The sequence below is a fragment of the Acipenser ruthenus genome, chromosome 44, assembly GCF_902713425.1.
Source record: "Acipenser ruthenus chromosome 44, fAciRut3.2 maternal haplotype, whole genome shotgun sequence".
NCBI lineage: Eukaryota > Metazoa > Chordata > Actinopteri > Acipenseriformes > Acipenseridae > Acipenser > Acipenser ruthenus.
In genome coordinates, this window is record NC_081232.1 from 9,930,151 (window position 1) to 9,951,974 (window position 21,824).

The window sequence follows — 21,824 nt, forward strand, 5'->3', positions numbered from 1 at the left end:
AAACAGAACGATACACACAGAACAAAATACTATACCAAATTAAATGGCAGAAATTAATGGCATAGATTCTATGAAGTGAACAATTTAATACAATAGAAATACTTTGAGATGTGCGATATTTTCTTACAAGAAGGGTCTGGTTTGCAGACTGGACACTGGCTGAGAGAGAGAGAGAGAGAGAGAGAGAGAGAGAAGAGAGAGAGGAGAGAGAGAGAGAGAGAGAGAGAGAGAAATGCAGTTTTTTTGCAGCATTAATCGGCAATAAAATTGTTTTTTTTTTTTGGTGAATCGAGAATCTCAGAATTTGATATTAGAAAATAGAATAATTGAAGTGTCATGTAATAACTATACTTGTCGTCTAGAAATTTAATTACAAAGACAATATTCACCAAAAAAAAAAAAAAAAAAAGTTTTTGAAGATTACGAGCCAGATTTAATTTTTGACTGAGAGACGCTAATGCATAAACAGATGTTAACTGAATTCTCAAAGGAGAATACAAAAACAAGACAAGTCGCGCTAACAACGTTAAAATAAAAGCCTTAATTATACGACAACAACCCAGATCTTACCGTTCAGGAGGCAGGCCGTTAGCAGTGTCACCTCGACAACCGACATGATTAAACTGAAGTCTTGCGGCTTCAATTGTTTGCTAAATTGTCTCCCCTCCCCTCTCCTCTGTCCCGTCCCCTCCCCTCCCCTCCCCTCCCCTCCCCTCCCCTCTCCTCTGTCCCCTCCCCTCTCCTCCCCTCCCTTTCCTCTCCACACTAAGAAAGGAAACTGAGCAGATGTAATGATTAAGTTGCTTAAGTCACTTTTTCCTGTTCAACGGTGCACCTTGCTGCTGTTGTTTTTTTTTCTTCCAAACAGAAGTTTCATTTTATATTTGTGAAGAAATAAACCCCCCAAAACAAGGATTTTTTAACATTATTATTTTTTTTAATCTAATTTTTTTTTAATCTAAAAACTGAACAGTGCATTTTATGACACTATATCACTGTTACAGTATTTTTTGTTGACTGAGAAAAATTGCCTCTCCCCCCTCCCTCTCCCCACCCCCCCTCCCCCTCTCCCCCTCTCCCCCTCTCCCCCTCTCCCTCTCCCTCCCCCCTCCCCCCTCCCTCTCCCCCTCTCCCCCTCTCCCCCTCTCCCCCTCCCCCTCTCCCTCCCATTTCCCTCCCCCTCTCCCTCTCCCCCTCCCCCTCCCCCCTCTCTCCCTCTCCCTCCCCCTCCATCACAGCACAAGTAATAATACAATTAAGAGCAAGATAAAATACAATGACTTCGGTTCAAGCAAGTACAAGTGTGACAAAATACAATTCAATAATACAGCAGATAACAGTGACAGTGATAGTTACATCAGGATATGATTAAATACAAAATACTACAGAGTAAATAACACTTGTGACAGATTACAGTACTCTGAAGTACAGGATTAAACGCAGTAAAATAGGGAGCAGGTAAGAGCAAGTAAAGAGCATTTAAGAAATATAGAGCCTAAGATCACAATAATGTTAGGGAGAAATGGCAAATCAAATAATAATAATAATAATAATAATAATAATAATAATAATACATAATAATAATAATAATAATAATAATAATAATAATAATAATAATAATAATAATAATAATAATAATAATAATAATATAGAGGAGGCTGTGTGGTCTAGTGGTTAATGAAAAGGGCTTGTAACCAGGAGGTCCCTGGTTCAAATCCCACCTCAGCCACTGACTCATTGTGTGACCCTGAGCAAGTCACTTCACCTCCTTGTGCTCCGTCTTTCGGGTGAGACGTTGTTGTAAGTGACTCTGCAGCTGATTATTATTATTATTTATTTCTTAGCAGACGCCCTTATCCAGGGCGACTTACAACTGTTACAAGATATCACATTATTTTTTACATACAATTCCTCATTTATGCAGTTGGGTTTTTACTGGAGCAATCTAGGTAAAGTACCTTGCTCAAGGGTACAGCAGCAGTGCCCCCCACCTGGGATTGAACCCACGACCCTCCGATCAAAAGTCCAGAGCCCTAACCACTACTCCACACTGCTACCCAGCTAGCTCACACTAGCATCAGCTAGTGTGAACTAGCTGATGCATAGTTCACACACCCTAGTCTGTAAATTGCCTTGGATAAAGGCGTCTGATATATATATACATGTATATATTACCAGTGCTACACCTTTGACACCAGTAAACCAGACAAACCGCAACTCTCAAGAAAGTAAAGCGATGTTTTGAAAATACAAGCTCAATTCTGGTAACTTGGCAGCTGTGGTCTGTGCACGCCACAGCTAGCAGGAAGACGGCATTCTATTTTTTTCAGACTTGATCTGTGTTTTTTTTTTCAATGGAGTTTTTTTTTGTTATGTTTCCAGTGAGAGTATATTTTAAAGTAGGTGTGCTTTTTTGACAGGTTATATATATATATATATATATATATATATATATATATATATATATATATATATATATATATATACAGTACAGTACAGTACTTCTCAAACAGCAAATAAATCATTCTCAGGAGAACTGAAGACTCACCGGGTGCCCTCCGATCTTAAGACCAAGCTAGCTGCCTGTTTTACACCCAGGAACCCGAGCGGATGTCAGCGAGCTAATGGCCTTTGGAGGACAGCTGTTTTCAGTTTAGTTTTGCTAAAAAAAAAAGATTTATAATTAACTTTGGCATTTGCTTTAAGTTTTCCTACCAACCTTGTCATTGTATCTGTACCAAAATGTGACAGCGTACCATTTTCTGACACTACACGGATCATGTTTTGGTACCCATACCACGTTCTGACGGTGTACCACTTTTTAACACTATACCGGGTCCTCACAACTCGATCGTCCGAATTCTGAAATCCACACAATGACTATGCTTGGCGGTGATATACAGTACTGTGCAAAAGTTTTAGGCAGGTGTGAAAAAATGCTGTAAAGTAAGAATGCTTTCAAAAATAGACATGTTAATAGATTATATTTATCAATTAACTAAATGCAAAGTGAGTGAACAGAAGAAAAATCTAAATCAAATCCATATTTGGTGTGACCACCCTTTGCCTTCAAAACAGCATCAATTCTTCTAGGTACACTTGCACAAAGTCAGGGATTTTGTAGGCATATAGTCAGGTGTATGATTAAACAATTATACCAAACAGGTGCTAATGATCATCAATTCAATATGTAGGTTGAAACACAATCATTAACTGAAACAGAAACAGCTGTGTAGGAGGAATAAAACTGGGTGAGGAACAGCCAAACTCAGCTAACAAGGTGAGGTTGCTGAAGACAGTTTACTGTCAAAAGTCATACACCATGGCAAGACTGAGCACAGCAACAAGACACAAGGTAGTTATACTGCATCAGCAAGGTCTCTCCCAGGCAGAAATTTCAAGGCAGACAGGGGTTTCCAGATGTGCTGTCCAAGCTCTTTTGAAGAAGCACAAAGAAACGGGCAACGTTGAGGACCGTAGACGCAGTGGTCGGCCAAGGAAACTTACTGCAGCAGATGAAAGACACGTCATGCTTACTTCCCTTCGCAATCGGAAGATGTCCAGCTGTGCCATCAGCTCAGCATTGGCAGAAAACAGTGGGACCCTGGTACACCCATCTACTGTCCGGAGAAGTCTGGTCAGAAGTGGCCTTCATGGAAGACTTGCGGCCAAAAAGCCATACCTCCGACGTGGAAACAAGGCCAAGCGACTCAACTATGCACGAAAACACAGGAACTGGGGTGCAGAAAAATGGCAGCAGGTGCTCTGGACTGATGAGTCAAAATTTGAAATATTTGGCTGTAGCAGAAGGCAGTTTGTTCGCCGAAGGGCTGGAGAGCGGTACACGAATGAGTGTCTGCAGGCAACAGTGAAGCATGGTGGAGGTTCCTTGCAAGTTTGGGGCTGCATTTCTGCAAATAGAGTTGGGGATTTGGTCAGAATGAATGGTCTCCTCAATGCTGAGAAGTACAGGCAGATACTTATCCATCATGCAATACCATCAGGGAGGCATCTGATTGGCCCCAAATTTATTCTGCAGCATGACAACGACCCCAAACATACAGCGAAAGTCATTAAGAACTATCTTCAGCGTAAAGAAGAACAAGGAGTCCTGGAAGTGATGGTATGGCCCCCACAGAGCCCTGATCTCAACATCATCGAGTCTGTCTGGGATTACATGAAGAGAGAGAAGCAACTGAGGCTGCCTAAATCCACAGAAGAACTGTGGTTAGTTCTCCAAGATGTTTGGGCCAACCTACCTGCCGAGTTCCTTCAAAAACTGTGTGCAAGTGTACCTAGAAGAATTGATGCTGTTTTGAAGGCAAAGGGTGGTCACACCAAATATTGATTTGATGTAGATTTTTCTTCTGTTCACTCACTTTGCATTTAGTTAATTGATAAATATAAACTATTAACATGTCTATTTTTGAAAGCATTCTTACTTTACAGCATTTTTTCACACCTGCCTAAAACTTTTGCACAGTACTGTATATCACCGCCAAGCACAGTCACTGTGTGGATTTCAGAATTCGGATGATCGAGTTGTGAGGACCCGGTATGGTGTTAAAAAGTGGTACACCGTCAGAACGTGGTATGGGTACCAAAACATGATCCGTGTAGTGTCAGAAAATGGTACGCTGTCACATTTTGGTACAGATACAATGACAAGGTTGGTAGGAAAACTTAAAGCAAATGCCAAAGTTAATTATAAATCTTTTTTTTTTTAGCAAAACTAAACAGAAAACAGCTGTCATCCAAAGGCCATTAGCTCGCTGACATCTGCTCGAGTTCCTGGGTGTAAAACAGGCAGCTAGCTTGGTCTTAAGATCAGAGGGCACCCGGTGAGTCTTCAGTTCTCCTGAGAATGATTTATTTGCTGTTTGAGAAGTTTCTCGCCTACAGCTGCCTAAACCATGTTAAAAACCGTCCCTCCTACAGCTGTTTCCTGTCAGCGCTTGCTTAAACGGATCATTCTGAACTCTCCGCAGAAACCAGGTGCTGACAATCAGGCGAGAGTGGATCGGGCTGATTTTCACCAGTTCAGAGTGAATTTAAAAACAATTGAATTCCACCCCCTCTATATAGAATGAACTCCCTCAGCTTCATAGAGTCCAATGAAAGCTGCTGAATAATGTTCCCTTGTAAACATATTGAATTCCACATCCTCTATATAGAATGAACTCCCTCAGCTTCATAGAGTCCAATGAAAGCTGCTGAATAATGTTCCCGTGTTAACATATTGAATTCCACACCCTCTATATAGAATGAACTCCCTCAGCTTCATAGAGTCCAATGAAAGCTGCTGAATAATGTTCCCTTGTTAACATATTGAATTCCACCCCCTCTATATAGAATGAACTCCCTCAGCTTCATAGAGTCCAATGAAAGCTGCTGAATAATGTTCCCTTGTTAACATATTGAATTCCACCCCCTCTATATAGAATGAACTCCCTCAGCTTCATAGAGTCCAATGAAAGCTGCTGAATAATGTTCCCTTGTTAACATATTGAATTCCACCGCCTCTATATAGAATGAACTCCCTCAGCTTCATAGAGTCCAATGAAAGCTGCTGAATAATGTTCCCTTGTTAACATATTGAATTCCACCGCCTCTATATAGAATGAACTCCCTCAGCTTCATAGAGTCCAATGAAAGCTGCTGAATAATGTTCCCTTGTTAACATATTGAATTACACACCCTCTATATAGAATGAACTCCCTCAGCTTCATAGAGTCCAATGAAACCTGCTGAATAATGTTCCCTTGTTAACATATTGAATTCCACACCCTCTATATAGAATGAACTGATTCAGCTTCATAGAGTCCAATGAAAGCTGCTGAATAATGTTCCCTTGTTAACATATTGAATTCCACCCCCTCTATATAGAATGAACTCCCTCAGCTTCATAGAGTCCAATGAAAGCTGCTGAATAATGTTCCCTTGTTAACATATTGAATTCCACACCCTCTATATAGAATGAACTCCCTCAGCTTCATAGAGTCCAATGAAAGCTGCTGAATAATGTTCCCTTGTAAACATATTGAATTCCACATCCTCTATATAGAATGAACTCCCTCAGCTTCATAGAGTCCAATGAAAGCTGCTGAATAATGTTCCCGTGTTAACATATTGAATTCCACACCCTCTATATAGAATGAACTCCCTCAGCTTCATAGAGTCCAATGAAAGCTGCTGAATAATGTTCCCTTGTTAACATATTGAATTCCACCCCCTCTATATAGAATGAACTCCCTCAGCTTCATAGAGTCCAATGAAAGCTGCTGAATAATGTTCCCTTGTTAACATATTGAATTCCACCCCCTCTATATAGAATGAACTCCCTCAGCTTCATAGAGTCCAATGAAAGCTGCTGAATAATGTTCCCTTGTTAACATATTGAATTCCACCGCCTCTATATAGAATGAACTCCCTCAGCTTCATAGAGTCCAATGAAAGCTGCTGAATAATGTTCCCTTGTTAACATATTGAATTCCACCGCCTCTATATAGAATGAACTCCCTCAGCTTCATAGAGTCCAATGAAAGCTGCTGAATAATGTTCCCTTGTTAACATATTGAATTACACACCCTCTATATAGAATGAACTCCCTCAGCTTCATAGAGTCCAATGAAACCTGCTGAATAATGTTCCCTTGTTAACATATTGAATTCCACACCCTCTATATAGAATGAACTGATTCAGCTTCATAGAGTCCAATGAAAGCTGCTGAATAATGTTCCCTTGTTAACATATTGAATTCCACCCCCTCTATATAGAATGAACTCCCTCAGCTTCATAGAGTCCAATGAAAGCTGCTGAATAATGTTCCCTTGTTAACATATTGAATTCCACACCCTCTATATAGAATGAACTCCCTCAGCTTCATAGAGTCCAATGAAAGCTGCTGAATAATGTTCCCTTGTTAACATATTGAATTCCACCCCCTCTATATAGAATGAACTCCCTCAGCTTCATAGAGTCCAATGAAAGCTGCTGAATAATGTTCCCTTGTTAACATATTGAATTCCACCGCCTCTATATAGAATGAACTCCCTCAGCTTCATAGAGTCCAATGAAAGCTGCTGAATAATGTTCCCTTGTTAACATATTGAATTCCACCGCCTCTATATAGAATGAACTCCCTCAGCTTCATAGAGTCCAATGAAAGCTGCTGAATAATGTTCCCTTGTTAACATATTGAATTACACACCCTCTATATAGAATGAACTCCCTCAGCTTCATAGAGTCCAATGAAACCTGCTGAATAATGTTCCCTTGTTAACATATTGAATTCCACACCCTCTATATAGAATGAACTGATTCAGCTTCATAGAGTCCAATGAAAGCTGCTGAATAATGTTCCCTTGTTAACATATTGAATTCCACCCCCTCTATATAGAATGAACTCCCTCAGCTTCATAGAGTCCAATGAAAGCTGCTGAATAATGTTCCCTTGTTAACATATTGAATTCCACCGCCTCTATATAGAATGAACTCCCTCAGCTTCATAGAGTCCAATGAAAGCTGCTGAATAATGTTCCCTTGTTAACATATTGAATTCCACCGCCTCTATATAGAATGAACTCCCTCAGCTTCATAGAGTCCAATGAAAGCTGCTGAATAATGTTCCCTTGTTAACATATTGAATTACACACCCTCTATATAGAATGAACTCCCTCAGCTTCATAGAGTCCAATGAAACCTGCTGAATAATGTTCCCTTGTTAACATATTGAATTCCACACCCTCTATATAGAATGAACTGATTCAGCTTCATAGAGTCCAATGAAAGCTGCTGAATAATGTTCCCTTGTTAACATATTGAATTCCACCCCCTCTATATAGAATGAACTCCCTCAGCTTCATAGAGTCCAATGAAAGCTGCTGAATAATGTTCCCTTGTTAACATATTGAATTCCACACCCTCTATATAGAATGAACTCCCTCAGCTTCATAGAGTCCAATGAAAGCTGCTGAATAATGTTCCCTTGTAAACATATTGAATTCCACATCCTCTATATAGAATGAACTCCCTCAGCTTCATAGAGTCCAATGAAAGCTGCTGAATAATGTTCCCGTGTTAACATATTGAATTCCACACCCTCTATATAGAATGAACTCCCTCAGCTTCATAGAGTCCAATGAAAGCTGCTGAATAATGTTCCCTTGTTAACATATTGAATTCCACCCCCTCTATATAGAATGAACTCCCTCAGCTTCATAGAGTCCAATGAAAGCTGCTGAATAATGTTCCCTTGTTAACATATTGAATTCCACCCCCTCTATATAGAATGAACTCCCTCAGCTTCATAGAGTCCAATGAAAGCTGCTGAATAATGTTCCCTTGTTAACATATTGAATTCCACCGCCTCTATATAGAATGAACTCCCTCAGCTTCATAGAGTCCAATGAAAGCTGCTGAATAATGTTCCCTTGTTAACATATTGAATTCCACCGCCTCTATATAGAATGAACTCCCTCAGCTTCATAGAGTCCAATGAAAGCTGCTGAATAATGTTCCCTTGTTAACATATTGAATTACACACCCTCTATATAGAATGAACTCCCTCAGCTTCATAGAGTCCAATGAAACCTGCTGAATAATGTTCCCTTGTTAACATATTGAATTCCACACCCTCTATATAGAATGAACTGATTCAGCTTCATAGAGTCCAATGAAAGCTGCTGAATAATGTTCCCTTGTTAACATATTGAATTCCACCCCCTCTATATAGAATGAACTCACTCAGCTTCATAGAGTCCAATGAAAGCTGCTGAATAATGTTCCCTTGTTAACATATTGAATTCCACCCCCTCTATATAGAATGAACTCCCTCAGCTTCATAGAGTCCAATGAAAGCTGCTGAATAATGTTCCCTTGTTAACATATTGAATTCCACCCCCTCTATATAGAATGAACTCCCTCAGCTTCATAGAGTCCAATGAAAGCTGCTGAATAATGTTCCCTTGTTAACATATTGAATTCCACACCCTCTATATAGAATGAACTCCCTCAGCTTCATAGAGTCCAATGAAAGCTGCTGAATAATGTTCCCTTGTTAACATATTGAATTCCACACCCAGCGCTTTGGAGTTTTCCCCAGATATTTAATGGAAAAACTGACTGACATACTGCGATTATGGCTTCTGGTAGACCTTTTTTTTTTTTTAATTAAGCAATGTTAAATAAAATGCCTAAATTATGTTCATATAGATTATTATTATTATTATTATTATTATTATTATTATTATTATTATTATTATTATTATTATCATTCATTCATTCATACGTCATTTTTTAAAATCTCCCTTACGGTTTTATGATGCTTACAAATCATATAGAGGTATATTTCTGAAGCCGAAAGAAGAAGAAAAAAATGACTGGACACAGTTGTCTCTCAAAATTTAAAACGTTTATTGAAGACAGTGGGGTCTACAGGACACTTGTGTTAGCTTAGCGAGGAGACAGACAGTCGTCTTGCACCGCAAGAGACGGTGTCGACTGGACAGCAGTGTGAGACAGGGAGAGCAATCCTCCTCCAGGCCACAGGGGGGCGCTGTTCAGTTGCAGCGGTCCGTTGCGCAGCAGTGGGCAGTGAGAGAATTCCCGCCCATGGCCTGCAGAACGATACAGTCTTTTTCTTTGGCACACCTCCTAGCATAGCCGTCTGAAACACAGAGAACAGAGAAAGAGGTCAAAGGGGTCAAAAAACAGGTCAAAGGGGTCGTTTAGGGTTATGTTGAAATGGCTGCCAACATGCTGGTCATTGAAGCCAACGTGAACAGCCCCCATCTTGTGTCACATGATCCGGGTGCCCTGGACGAATAATTTGAATGCTTTTTTTTTCAAGTTTCACTGTGTTTCTCAAAAATATTATTATTATTATTATTATTATTATTATTATTATTATTTATTTCTTAGCAGACGCCCTTATCCAGGGCGATTTACAGTCGTAAACAAAAATACATTTCAAGAATCACAAGTATTAATACAATTAAGAGCAAGATAAATACAAAGACTTTGGTTCAAGCAAGTACAAGTGTGGCAAAATACGATTCAATAATACAGCAGATAACAGCGTCAGTGATAGTTACATCAGGATATAATTAAATACAAAATACTACAGATTAAACTCCAGCTATAGCTGGCCAGTTAAATATTTCGCTAAATGTTAAATCTAGTTAAGAGACTTTAGATGTATTTAAATATTTAGCTACAGGTTAAATCGTGTAACTAGATTTATAAATGAGATCTGAACGCACACATTTAAAAAAAGATTGATTTTTCACAACGTTTACGTTAAATCTGGAGAAAAAAAAAAGACAAAAATATTAACTCTTTTTTTAAAAAAAAAAACAGGAACAGGGGGAAAAAACGAAACGCAGTACGACAGACATAAGAACAGAAAATAGGAGGCACTTTTTTACTCAGAGAATCGTGAGGGTCTGGAACCAACTCCCCAGTAATGTTGTTGAAGCTGACACCCTGGGATCCTTCAAGAAGCTGCTTGATGAGATTCTGGGATCAATAAGCTGCTAACAACCAAACGAGCAAGATGGGCCGAATGGGGGCCTCCTCTCGTTTGTAAACTTTCTTATGTTCTTGTGTCTAATACTGCAGGTTTGACCCTACGGGACCCTTCAGCTTCGAGGTGAGCTTGAAATACATTTCAATAAAAGGCAAAACCAGCCCTTTTTGGAGTCTTTGAAGACTTGAGACCTGTGATTGTAATCAGCATTTTTAATTAGCAAGCCTGAGTTAACAATCACGCTCTATGCCATGAAATAAACTGGTTTCTTATCTTGTCCATGTGAGAGACGTGGGCAACCAGTCCCCCGTGTGAGAGCTGGTCTTTTGTTAGATGTGATAAACACTGTATTCACAACACTGGCAAAACAAAAGGGGTCCTGTGTGTGTGTGAACTATAAAGAGACCAGCTCTTGTCCTGTTCTCCTCGCTGTCTCCAAAGCTACTCGGGGACAGGGCATCGAATGATTAAGTTTTTAAATGAAATTTTAAATCTTACAGTTGTGTACGGTCAGTGGTTGTGTGGAGTAGTGGTTAGGGCTCTGGACTCTTGACCGGAGGGTCGTGGGTTCAATCCCAGGTGGGGAGGACACTGCTGCTGTACCCTTGAGCAAGGTACTTTACCTAGATTGCTCCAGTAAAAACCCAGCTGTATAAATGGGGAATTGTATGGAAAAATTATGTGATATCTTGTAACAATTGTAAGTCGCCCTGGATAAGGGCGTCTGCTAAGAAAGAAAAAATTTTAAAAAATAAAAGTAGTATGTGTATTCTGATAATCCTCTTAATATTAAAATAATCCTCTTAATATTAGCCATAGCAACATGATCACAGTTCCCCCTGTCACTGTCTGTCTGCATTGCCATTGTAGATCATTTAGGGTATAGTTGCACACTGTGGTCCCATTCTACCAGCCTCACCCCATTGCAGCTGCCCTATACTTGTGCTACCATTGCCCCTCAGTGTAATACAGAACCATTATTGCCATTGTAGCTCCACTGTCTGTCTGCATTGCCATTGAAGATCATTTAGGGTATAGTCAGCACACTGTGGTCCCATTCTACCAGCCTCACCCCATTGCAGCTGCCCTATACTTGTGCTACCATTGCCCCTCAGTGTAATACAGAACCATTATTGCCATTGTAGCTCCACTGTCTGTCTGCATTGCCATTGAAGATCATTTAGGGTATAGTCAGCACACTGTGGTCCCATTCTACCAGCCTCACCCCATTGTAGCTGCCCTATACTTGTGCTGCCATTGCCCCTCAGGGTAATACAGAACCATTATTGCATTGCCATTGCAGGGGCACTGTCTGTCTGTCTGTCTGCATTCATTTCATGTGGTTCCTGTTCTTACACATCGGTGGTTTGAAGTACATGCTCAGACATCGATCCTCCATGTATCCGCAGGTCTGTACTGTGGTCGTGCATCTCCCAAACCGTCCGCTCGCAATGCAGTGGTTACACTTCAGGGACTCGCCTGTGACGACAAGACAGAGGGTTGTGTTAATAAGCTTCCCTGTGCTTTACCAGACCTCTCTGTGCTTTACAATGCTTCCCTATGCTTTACCACACCTCTCTGTGCTTTACAATGCTTCCCTATGCTTTACCAGACCTCTCTGTGCTTTACAATGCTTCCCTATGCTTTACCAGACCTCTCTGTGCTTTACAATACTTCCCTATGCTTTACCACACCTCTCTGTGCTTTACAATGCTTCCCTATGCTTTACCACACCTCTCTGTGCTTTACAATGCTTCCCTACGCTTTACCAGACCTCTCTGTGCTTTACAATGCTTCCCTATGCTTTACCAGACCTCTCTGTGCTTTACAATGCTTCCCTATGCTTTACCAGACCTCTCTGTGCTTTACAATGCGACCCTGTGCTTTACCAGACCTCTCTGTGCTTTACAATGCTTCCCTATGCTTTACCAGACCTCTCTGTGCTTTACAATGCTTCCCTGTGCTTTACCAGACCTCTCTGTGCTTTACAATGCTTCCCTATGCTTTACCACACCTCTCTGTGCTCTACAATGCTTTCGTTGTGCTTTATTACACTTCACTATGCCTTTTTATTATGAATTCATCACACAGGTATTTCTTTAGTAGAAACCGGTTTTACTTACCAAAGCAGAGAAGAGTAGCAAGAATCACAACGAAGGTCAGGTTATTCATTTTAGGGTATTTTGGTGTCTCACCGTCCTGTAAATTAAGAAAAAGTCACAATTTACAGAGTCAGTTTAAGACTTAACAACCGACCGCTTCAATTATCCGTACAGAAACTGTCGACTCTCTTCACTGTAGTGCGCCTGTAGCGCCGACAAATGTCCACAAGAGGTCAGCATTGTTCTAGAAATAAAAGGCGTTGACGCGCGTTGCTTATAAACGCGATAAAAAAGATGTGTGTGTGTGTGTGTATATAACTTGTGAAGAAACGCGTAGTTCTACAACTATTTTTGTTATATATATATAAATATATATTTAAAAGTCTACAGTAAATCCTGTCCTATTTCTTTTTTAGTTTTGAATAAGTAATAAATATATCTTACTAAAAGATAATACGCAGTAACGTTTTGATCCATATTTCATAAATACATTCATCATTTCTGTATTTTCCTCACTTTATTTTTCATTTTTTTTTAAAAAAATGACCTCTTCAAGCTTAAGGAGCAAAAATAATTTTCTGTTTCTGAGTGCGTGAGAGTTAAGTGAACCGAAATCTATTATAGCATTCTGCACTAGCGCGGCAAACGAACATTTTATACTATAAATATATTACTACTGTGAAAAAAAAATTTTTTTTTAAAAGACAAAATACTTAAATATTTACTTTAAAAATATATTTTTTTTAAAAATGAAGTGGATTACAAAAATAAAATAAAATAAAACAAACGAAAAAAAAAAAACTTACTTGTTTCGTTGTCTCGGTGTTTGTGTGAAGTCTAGACCCTGGACTTTCCTCCTTTTTATATCGACTTCTGTCCTTTGTTTACCGGATTATTACACAACGTGGGGGGGGGGGGAGGGGGTGGCGGGGGGGGCAGTGTCGCAACGCTACTTCCGTAAACACTCTGGTCTTTCAAGGGTTAAATCCCTTCTTCTTGGTGTCTGTGTTAGTTTACTACATTCTGAAAAGAGTTTAGTTTCATTAAAGCTGCAGACAGACAGACAGACAGACAGACAGACAGACAGAGCCCCACAATCCTGTTCAGTTTGACGCTACAATATAATCCCTTCTTCTCGGTGTCTGTGTTAGTTTACTACATTCAGAAAAGAGTTTAGTTTCATTAAAGCTGCAGACAGACAGACAGACAGACAGACAGAGCCCCACAATCCTGTTCAGTTTGACGCTACAATATAATCCCTTCTTCTCGGTGTCTGTGTTAGTTTACTACATTCTGAAAAGAGTTTAGTTTCATTAAAGCTGCAGACAGACAGAGTGACAGACAGACAGACAGAGCCCCACAATCCTGTTCAGTTTGACGCTACAATATAATCCCTTCTTCTTGGTGTCTGTGTTAGTTTACTACATTCACAAAAGAGTTTAGTTTCATTAAAGCTGCAGACAGACAGACAGACAGACAGACAGACAGACAGACAGAGCCCCACAATCCTGTTCAGTTTGACGCTACAATATAATCCCTTCTTCTTGGTGTCTGTGTTAGTTTACTGCATTCTGAAAAGAGTTTAGTTTCATTAAAGCTGCAGACAGACAGACAGACAGACAGACAGACAGACAGACAGACAGACAGACAGACAGACAGAGCCCCACAATCCTTTTCAGTTTGACGCTACAATATAATCCCTTCTTCTTGGTGTCTGTGTTAGTTTACTACATTCTGAAAAGAGTTTAGTTTCATTAAAGCTGCAGACAGACAGACAGACAGACAGACAGACAGACAGAGCCCCACAATCCTGTTCAGTTTGACGCTACAATATAATCCCTTCTTCTTGGTGTCTGTGTTAGTTTACTGCATTCTGAAAAGAGTTTAGTTTCATTAAAGCTGCAGACAGACAGACAGAGAGACAGACAGACAGACAGACAGAGCCCCACAATCCTGTTCAGTTTGACTCTACAATATAATCCCTTCTTCTTGGTGTCTGTGTTAGTTTACTGCATTCTGAAAAGAGTTTAGTTTCATTAAAGCTGCAGACAGACAGACAGACAGACAGACAGACAGACAGACAGACAGACAGACAGACAGAGCCCCACAATCCTGTTCAGTTTGACACTACAATATAATCCCTTCTTCTCGGTGTCTGTGTTAGTTTACTACATTCAGAAAAGAGTTTAGTTTCATTAAAGCTGCAGACAGACAGACAGACAGACAGAGCCCCACAATCCTGTTCAGTTTGACGCTACAATATAATCCCTTCTTCTCGGTGTCTGTGTTAGTTTACTACATTCACAAAAGAGTTTAGTTTCATTAAAGCTGCAGACAGACAGACAGACATACAGACAGAGCCCCACAATCCTGTTCAGTTTGACGCTACAATATAATCCCTTCTTCTTGGTGTCTGTGTTAGTTTACTACATTCTGAAAAGAGTTTAGTTTCATTAAAGCTGCAGACAGACAGACAGACAGACAGACAGACAGACAGAGCCCCACAATCCTGTTCAGTTTGACGCTACAATATAATCCCTTCTTCTTGGTGTCTGTGTTAGTTTACTGCATTCTGAAAAGAGTTTAGTTTCATTAAAGCTGCAGACAGACAGACAGAGAGACAGACAGACAGACAGACAGAGCCCCACAATCCTGTTCAGTTTGACTCTACAATATAATCCCTTCTTCTTGGTGTCTGTGTTAGTTTACTGCATTCTGAAAAGAGTTTAGTTTCATTAAAGCTGCAGACAGACAGACAGACAGACAGACAGACAGACAGACAGACAGACAGACAGACAGAGCCCCACAATCCTGTTCAGTTTGACACTACAATATAATCCCTTCTTCTCGGTGTCTGTGTTAGTTTACTACATTCAGAAAAGAGTTTAGTTTCATTAAAGCTGCAGACAGACAGACAGACAGACAGAGCCCCACAATCCTGTTCAGTTTGACGCTACAATATAATCCCTTCTTCTCGGTGTCTGTGTTAGTTTACTACATTCACAAAAGAGTTTAGTTTCATTAAAGCTGCAGACAGACAGACAGACATACAGACAGAGCCCCACAATCCTGTTCAGTTTGACGCTACAATATAATCCCTTCTTCTTGGTGTCTGTGTTAGTTTACTGCATTCTGAAAAGAGTTTAGTTTCATTAAAGCTGCAGACAGACAGACAGAGAGACAGACAGACAGACAGACAGAGCCCCACAATCCTGTTCAGTTTGACTCTACAATATAATCCCTTCTTCTTGGTGTCTGTGTTAGTTTACTGCATTCTGAAAAGAGTTTAGTTTCATTAAAGCTGCAGACAGACAGACAGACAGACAGACAGACAGACAGACAGACAGACAGACAGAGCCCCACAATCCTGTTCAGTTTGACACTACAATATAATCCCTTCTTCTCGGTGTCTGTGTTAGTTTACTACATTCAGAAAAGAGTTTAGTTTCATTAAAGCTGCAGACAGACAGACAGACAGACAGAGCCCCACAATCCTGTTCAGTTTGACGCTACAATATAATCCCTTCTTCTCGGTGTCTGTGTTAGTTTACTACATTCACAAAAGAGTTTAGTTTCATTAAAGCTGCAGACAGACAGACAGACAGACAGACAGACAGAGCCCCACAATCCTTTTCAGTTTGACGCTACAATATAATCCCCCCTTCTTGGGGTCTGTGTTAGTTTACTACATTCACAAAAGAGTTTAGTTTCATTAAAGCTGCAGACAGACAGACAGACAGACAGACAGAGCCCCACAATCCTGTTCAGTTTGACGCTACAATATAATCCCTTCTTCTTGGTGTCTGTGTTAGTTTACTACATTCACAAAAGAGTTTAGTTTCATTAAAGCTGCAGACAGACAGACAGACAGACAGACAGAGCCCCACAATCCTGTTCAGTTTGACGCTACAATATAATCCCTTCTTCTCGGTGTCTGTGTTAGTTTACTACATTCACAAAAGAGTTTAGTTTCATTAAAGCTGCAGACAGACAGACAGACAGACAGACAGACAGAGCCCCACAATCCTTTTCAGTTTGACGCTACAATATAATCCCCCCTTCTTGGGGTCTGTGTTAGTTTACTACATTCACAAAAGAGTTTAGTTTCATTAAAGCTGCAGACAGACAGACAGACAGACAGACAGAGCCCCACAATCCTGTTCAGTTTGACGCTACAATATAATCCCTTCTTCTTGGTGTCTGTGTTAGTTTACTACATTCACAAAAGAGTTTAGTTTCATTAAAGCTGCAGACAGACAGACAGACAGACAGACAGAGCCCCACAATCCTGTTCAGTTTGACGCTACAATATAATCCCTTCTTCTCGGTGTCTGTGTTAGTTTACTACATTCACAAAAGAGTTTAGTTTCATTAAAGCTGCAGACAGACAGACAGACAGACAGACAGACAGAGCCCCACAATCCTTTTCAGTTTGACGCTACAATATAATCCCTTCTTCTTGGTGTCTGTGTTAGTTTACTACATTCTGAAAAGAGTTTAGTTTCATTAAAGCTGCAGACAGACAGACAGACAGACAGACAGACAGACAGAGCCCCACAATCCTGTTCAGTTTGACGCTACAATATAATCCCTTCTTCTTGGTGTCTGTGTTAGTTTACTGCATTCTGAAAAGAGTTTAGTTTCATTAAAGCTGCAGACAGACAGACAGAGAGACAGACAGACAGACAGACAGAGCCCCACAATCCTGTTCAGTTTGACTCTACAATATAATCCCTTCTTCTTGGTGTCTGTGTTAGTTTACTGCATTCTGAAAAGAGTTTAGTTTCATTAAAGCTGCAGACAGACAGACAGACAGACAGACAGACAGACAGACAGACAGACAGACAGACAGAGCCCCACAATCCTGTTCAGTTTGACACTACAATATAATCCCTTCTTCTCGGTGTCTGTGTTAGTTTACTACATTCAGAAAAGAGTTTAGTTTCATTAAAGCTGCAGACAGACAGACAGACAGACAGAGCCCCACAATCCTGTTCAGTTTGACGCTACAATATAATCCCTTCTTCTCGGTGTCTGTGTTAGTTTACTACATTCACAAAAGAGTTTAGTTTCATTAAAGCTGCAGACAGACAGACAGACATACAGACAGAGCCCCACAATCCTGTTCAGTTTGACGCTACAATATAATCCCTTCTTCTTGGTGTCTGTGTTAGTTTACTGCATTCTGAAAAGAGTTTAGTTTCATTAAAGCTGCAGACAGACAGACAGAGAGACAGACAGACAGACAGACAGAGCCCCACAATCCTGTTCAGTTTGACTCTACAATATAATCCCTTCTTCTTGGTGTCTGTGTTAGTTTACTGCATTCTGAAAAGAGTTTAGTTTCATTAAAGCTGCAGACAGACAGACAGACAGACAGACAGACAGACAGACAGACAGACAGACAGACAGAGCCCCACAATCCTGTTCAGTTTGACACTACAATATAATCCCTTCTTCTCGGTGTCTGTGTTAGTTTACTACATTCAGAAAAGAGTTTAGTTTCATTAAAGCTGCAGACAGACAGACAGACAGACAGAGCCCCACAATCCTGTTCAGTTTGACGCTACAATATAATCCCTTCTTCTCGGTGTCTGTGTTAGTTTACTACATTCACAAAAGAGTTTAGTTTCATTAAAGCTGCAGACAGACAGACAGACATACAGACAGAGCCCCACAATCCTGTTCAGTTTGACGCTACAATATAATCCCTTCTTCTTGGTGTCTGTGTTAGTTTACTGCATTCTGAAAAGAGTTTAGTTTCATTAAAGCTGCAGACAGACAGACAGAGAGACAGACAGACAGACAGACAGAGCCCCACAATCCTGTTCAGTTTGACTCTACAATATAATCCCTTCTTCTTGGTGTCTGTGTTAGTTTACTGCATTCTGAAAAGAGTTTAGTTTCATTAAAGCTGCAGACAGACAGACAGACAGACAGACAGACAGACAGACAGACAGACAGACAGACAGACAGAGCCCCACAATCCTGTTCAGTTTGACACTACAATATAATCCCTTCTTCTCGGTGTCTGTGTTAGTTTACTACATTCAGAAAAGAGTTTAGTTTCATTAAAGCTGCAGACAGACAGACAGACAGACAGAGCCCCACAATCCTGTTCAGTTTGACGCTACAATAGAATCCCTTCTTCTCGGTGTCTGTGTTAGTTTACTGCATTCTTTAGTTTAGTCTGGTAAACACTGTCAGGTCTACACATTTCTTAACTTCGTATTTTGACCTGTATCAATGTCATTTTAATTACAAGAAGCCGATGGTCTATTGCACCACACAGCACGACTGACCTTGAAAGTATCGCTGGTCTTGTTTGTGAACAAACTTTTACTCACAGAACAGAACATTTTGTCAAATATCAGATAACATTACTCACACCTATGTATTAATAAGTAACTTATTTATTTATTTTAAAAAAAGTTTTACTGGCATCATTTGCGAAACCAAGTATTCCTGTCTCCTCGCTAAACTAATAGAAGCGTCCAGTCAGCGCCCCTTTTCCTTGTCTCTTATATTACAATACTGATGTCTGTATTACACTGAGGGGCAATGGTAGCACAAGTATAGGGCAGCTGCAATGGGGCGAGGCTGGTAGAATGGGACCACAGTGTGCTAACTATACCCTACATGATCTTCAATGGCAATGCAGACAGACAGTGGAGCTACAATGGCAATAATGGTTCTGTATTACACTGAGGGGCAATGGTAGCACAAGTATAGGGCAGCTGCAATGGGGTGAGGCTGGTAGAATGGGACCACAGTGTGCTGACTATACCCTAAATGATCTTCAATGGAAATGCAGACAGACAGTGGAGCTACAATGGCAATAATGGTTCTGTATTACACTGAGGGGCAATGGTAGCACAAGTATAGGGCAGCTGCAATGGGGTGAGGCTGGTAGAATGGGACCACAGTGTGCTGACTATACCCTAAATGATCTTCAATGGAAATGCAGACAGACAGTGGAGCTACAATGGCAATAATGGTTCTGTATTACACTGAGGGGCAATGGTAGCACAAGTATAGGGCAGCTGCAATGGGGTGAGGCTGGTAGAATGGGACCACAGTGTGCTAACTATACCCTAAATGATCTTCAATGGCAATGCAGACAGACAGTGGAGCTACAATGGCAATGATGGTTCTGTATTACACTGAGGGGCAATGGTAGCACAGGTATAGGGCAGCTGCAATGGGGTGAGGCTGGTAGAATGGGACCACAGTGTGCTAACTATACCCTAAATGATCTTCAATGGCAATGCAGACAGACAGACAGATCTGTCTCAAATAATCTTCACAATTTTTGTCAGCCCTTCAAATGAACAATGCGCTGTCTGTTCATTTTGGGGTGGGGTGGGATGGGGGGGGAAGGGGGGGGGGGGGGTATTAGATTTTTCCAGTCCCTACAGAAACAAACAATCATAAAAAACCCTTTCTGTTCGAACACAATGGAAAGAAAGAACGAGGAAGAATTTTTAATTTTTTTTTTCTGTCAACTTCCTCGCTGTTGTAATAAAGTCTGTGTCTGGAAACACCTGATCTGCCCTTGGGAAAAGCACAGAGATTAGATTACTGGTTTCCTTTTATTTACATTGGTGGAGCATTTCACATTAACAGTGTCGGATAAAACCGTGTACACAGAGATAAGCAAGGTTTTCATCGTGCCACGGAGTCAATTACTGCAGCATTGTTTTCTGAAATTCCAATTCCAATTGCAATGCGATTTTCTTTAATCACGGCTATGCTGAAGTGATTACAATTATTCTTACAACGACACTAAAAAACAAGAGAAGCAGCTACACTACCTCTCTCCTCTCTCCTCTCCCCTCCCTTCTCTCTCCTCTCTCCTCTCTCCTCTTCTCTCTCCTTTCCTCTCTCCTTCTCTCCTCTTCTCTCTCCTCTCTCCTCTCCTCTCCCTTCTCTCTTCTCTCTCCTCTCTCCTCTCCTCTCTCCTCTCCTCTCTCATCTCTCCTCTCCACTCTCCACTCTCCACTCTCCTCCCTTCTCTCTTCTCTCTCCTCTCTCCTCTCTTCTCTCTCCTCTCCTCTCTCCTTCTCTCCTTCTCTTCTCTCCTCTCCTTCTCTCCTCTCCCCTCTCTTCTCTCTCCTCTCTTCTCTCTCCTCTCTCCTCTCCTCTCCTTCTCTCCTCTCCCCTCTTCTCTCTCCTCTCCCCTCTCTTCTCTCTCCTTCTCTTCTCTCCTCTCCTTCTCTCCTCTCCCCTCTCTTCTCTCTCCTCTCTCCTCTCCTCTCCTTCTCTCCTCTCCCCTCTCTTCTCTCTCCTTCTCTTCTCTCCTCTCCTTCTCTCCTCTCCCCTCTTCTCTCTCCTCTCTCCTCTCTCCTTCTGCCCTCTCCTTCTCTCCTCTCCCCTCTCTTCTCTCTCCTCTCTTCTCTCTCCTCTCCCCTCTCTTCTCTCTCCTCTCTTCTCTCTCCTCTTCTCTCCTCTCCTTCTCTCCTCTCCCCTCTCTTCTCTCTCCTTCTCTTCTCTCCTTCTCTCCTCTCCTCTCCTTCTCTCCTCTCCCCTCTCTTCTCTCTCCTCTCTCCTTCTGTCCTCTCCTTCTCTCCTCTCCCCACTCCCCTCTCTTCTCTCTCATCCCCTTTCCTCTCTCCTTCTCTTCTCTCCTCTCCCCTCTCCTCTCTCCTCTCCTCTCTCCTTCTCATGTATTTACTAAATAACTGGTATGCAAATACACAGTAATTGGAAGCACTTCATGGAAAGTGCAAGAGAATTTACTTCCCCCACAGTATTATACATTCACAATGAAAGTATTCATAGGGGTAGGGTTAGGGGAAGCTTGCTGGTCCAGTGGTTAAAGAAAAGGGTCTTGATACCAGGAGTGTGTGCGTGCGTGCGTGTGACCCTGAGCAAGTCAATTCACCTCCTTGTGCTCCGTCCTTCGGATGAGACGTCAAACAAACGAGCTCCTATTGGAAGTGACTCTGCAGCAGCAGCAGCAGCAGTTGTTGATGATGCAGAGTTCACCCTCCTAGTCTCTGTAAGTCGCTCTAGAAAAAAGCGTCTGCTGAATGACTCATTAATAACCAGGGGTGGCTAGTTTTAGGGTTATAGCGTGCAAAAACGATTTATGCGTTTAGTCAATTTGCAGCTATGTGTAATAACATTGTTATGACGTGTCAGTAAGCACACAGTAGCTTGACACGCAACACACAGAGAAATGAATTATCAGC

The 21,824-nt window shown here is 41.1% G+C and overlaps 1 protein-coding gene across 2 annotated transcripts in view; it reads right to left on the minus strand.

Moving 5' to 3' along the window:
• The window catches only part of zmp:0000001082 (integrin alpha-D), a 48,111-nt gene extending 47,468 nt beyond the window's left edge, over window positions 1-643 (minus strand). For both annotated transcript variants that reach the window (XR_009311601.1, XM_059012553.1), the window contains exon 1: window positions 571-643. Coding sequence is in view for 1 of the 2 variants with exons in the window: in XM_059012553.1 (XP_058868536.1) it covers window positions 571-616 (46 nt within the window). In the remaining variant the exon portion in view is untranslated. The remainder of the gene's footprint in view (window positions 1-570) is intronic.
• Between the last annotated feature and the right edge of the window lie 21,181 nt (window positions 644-21,824).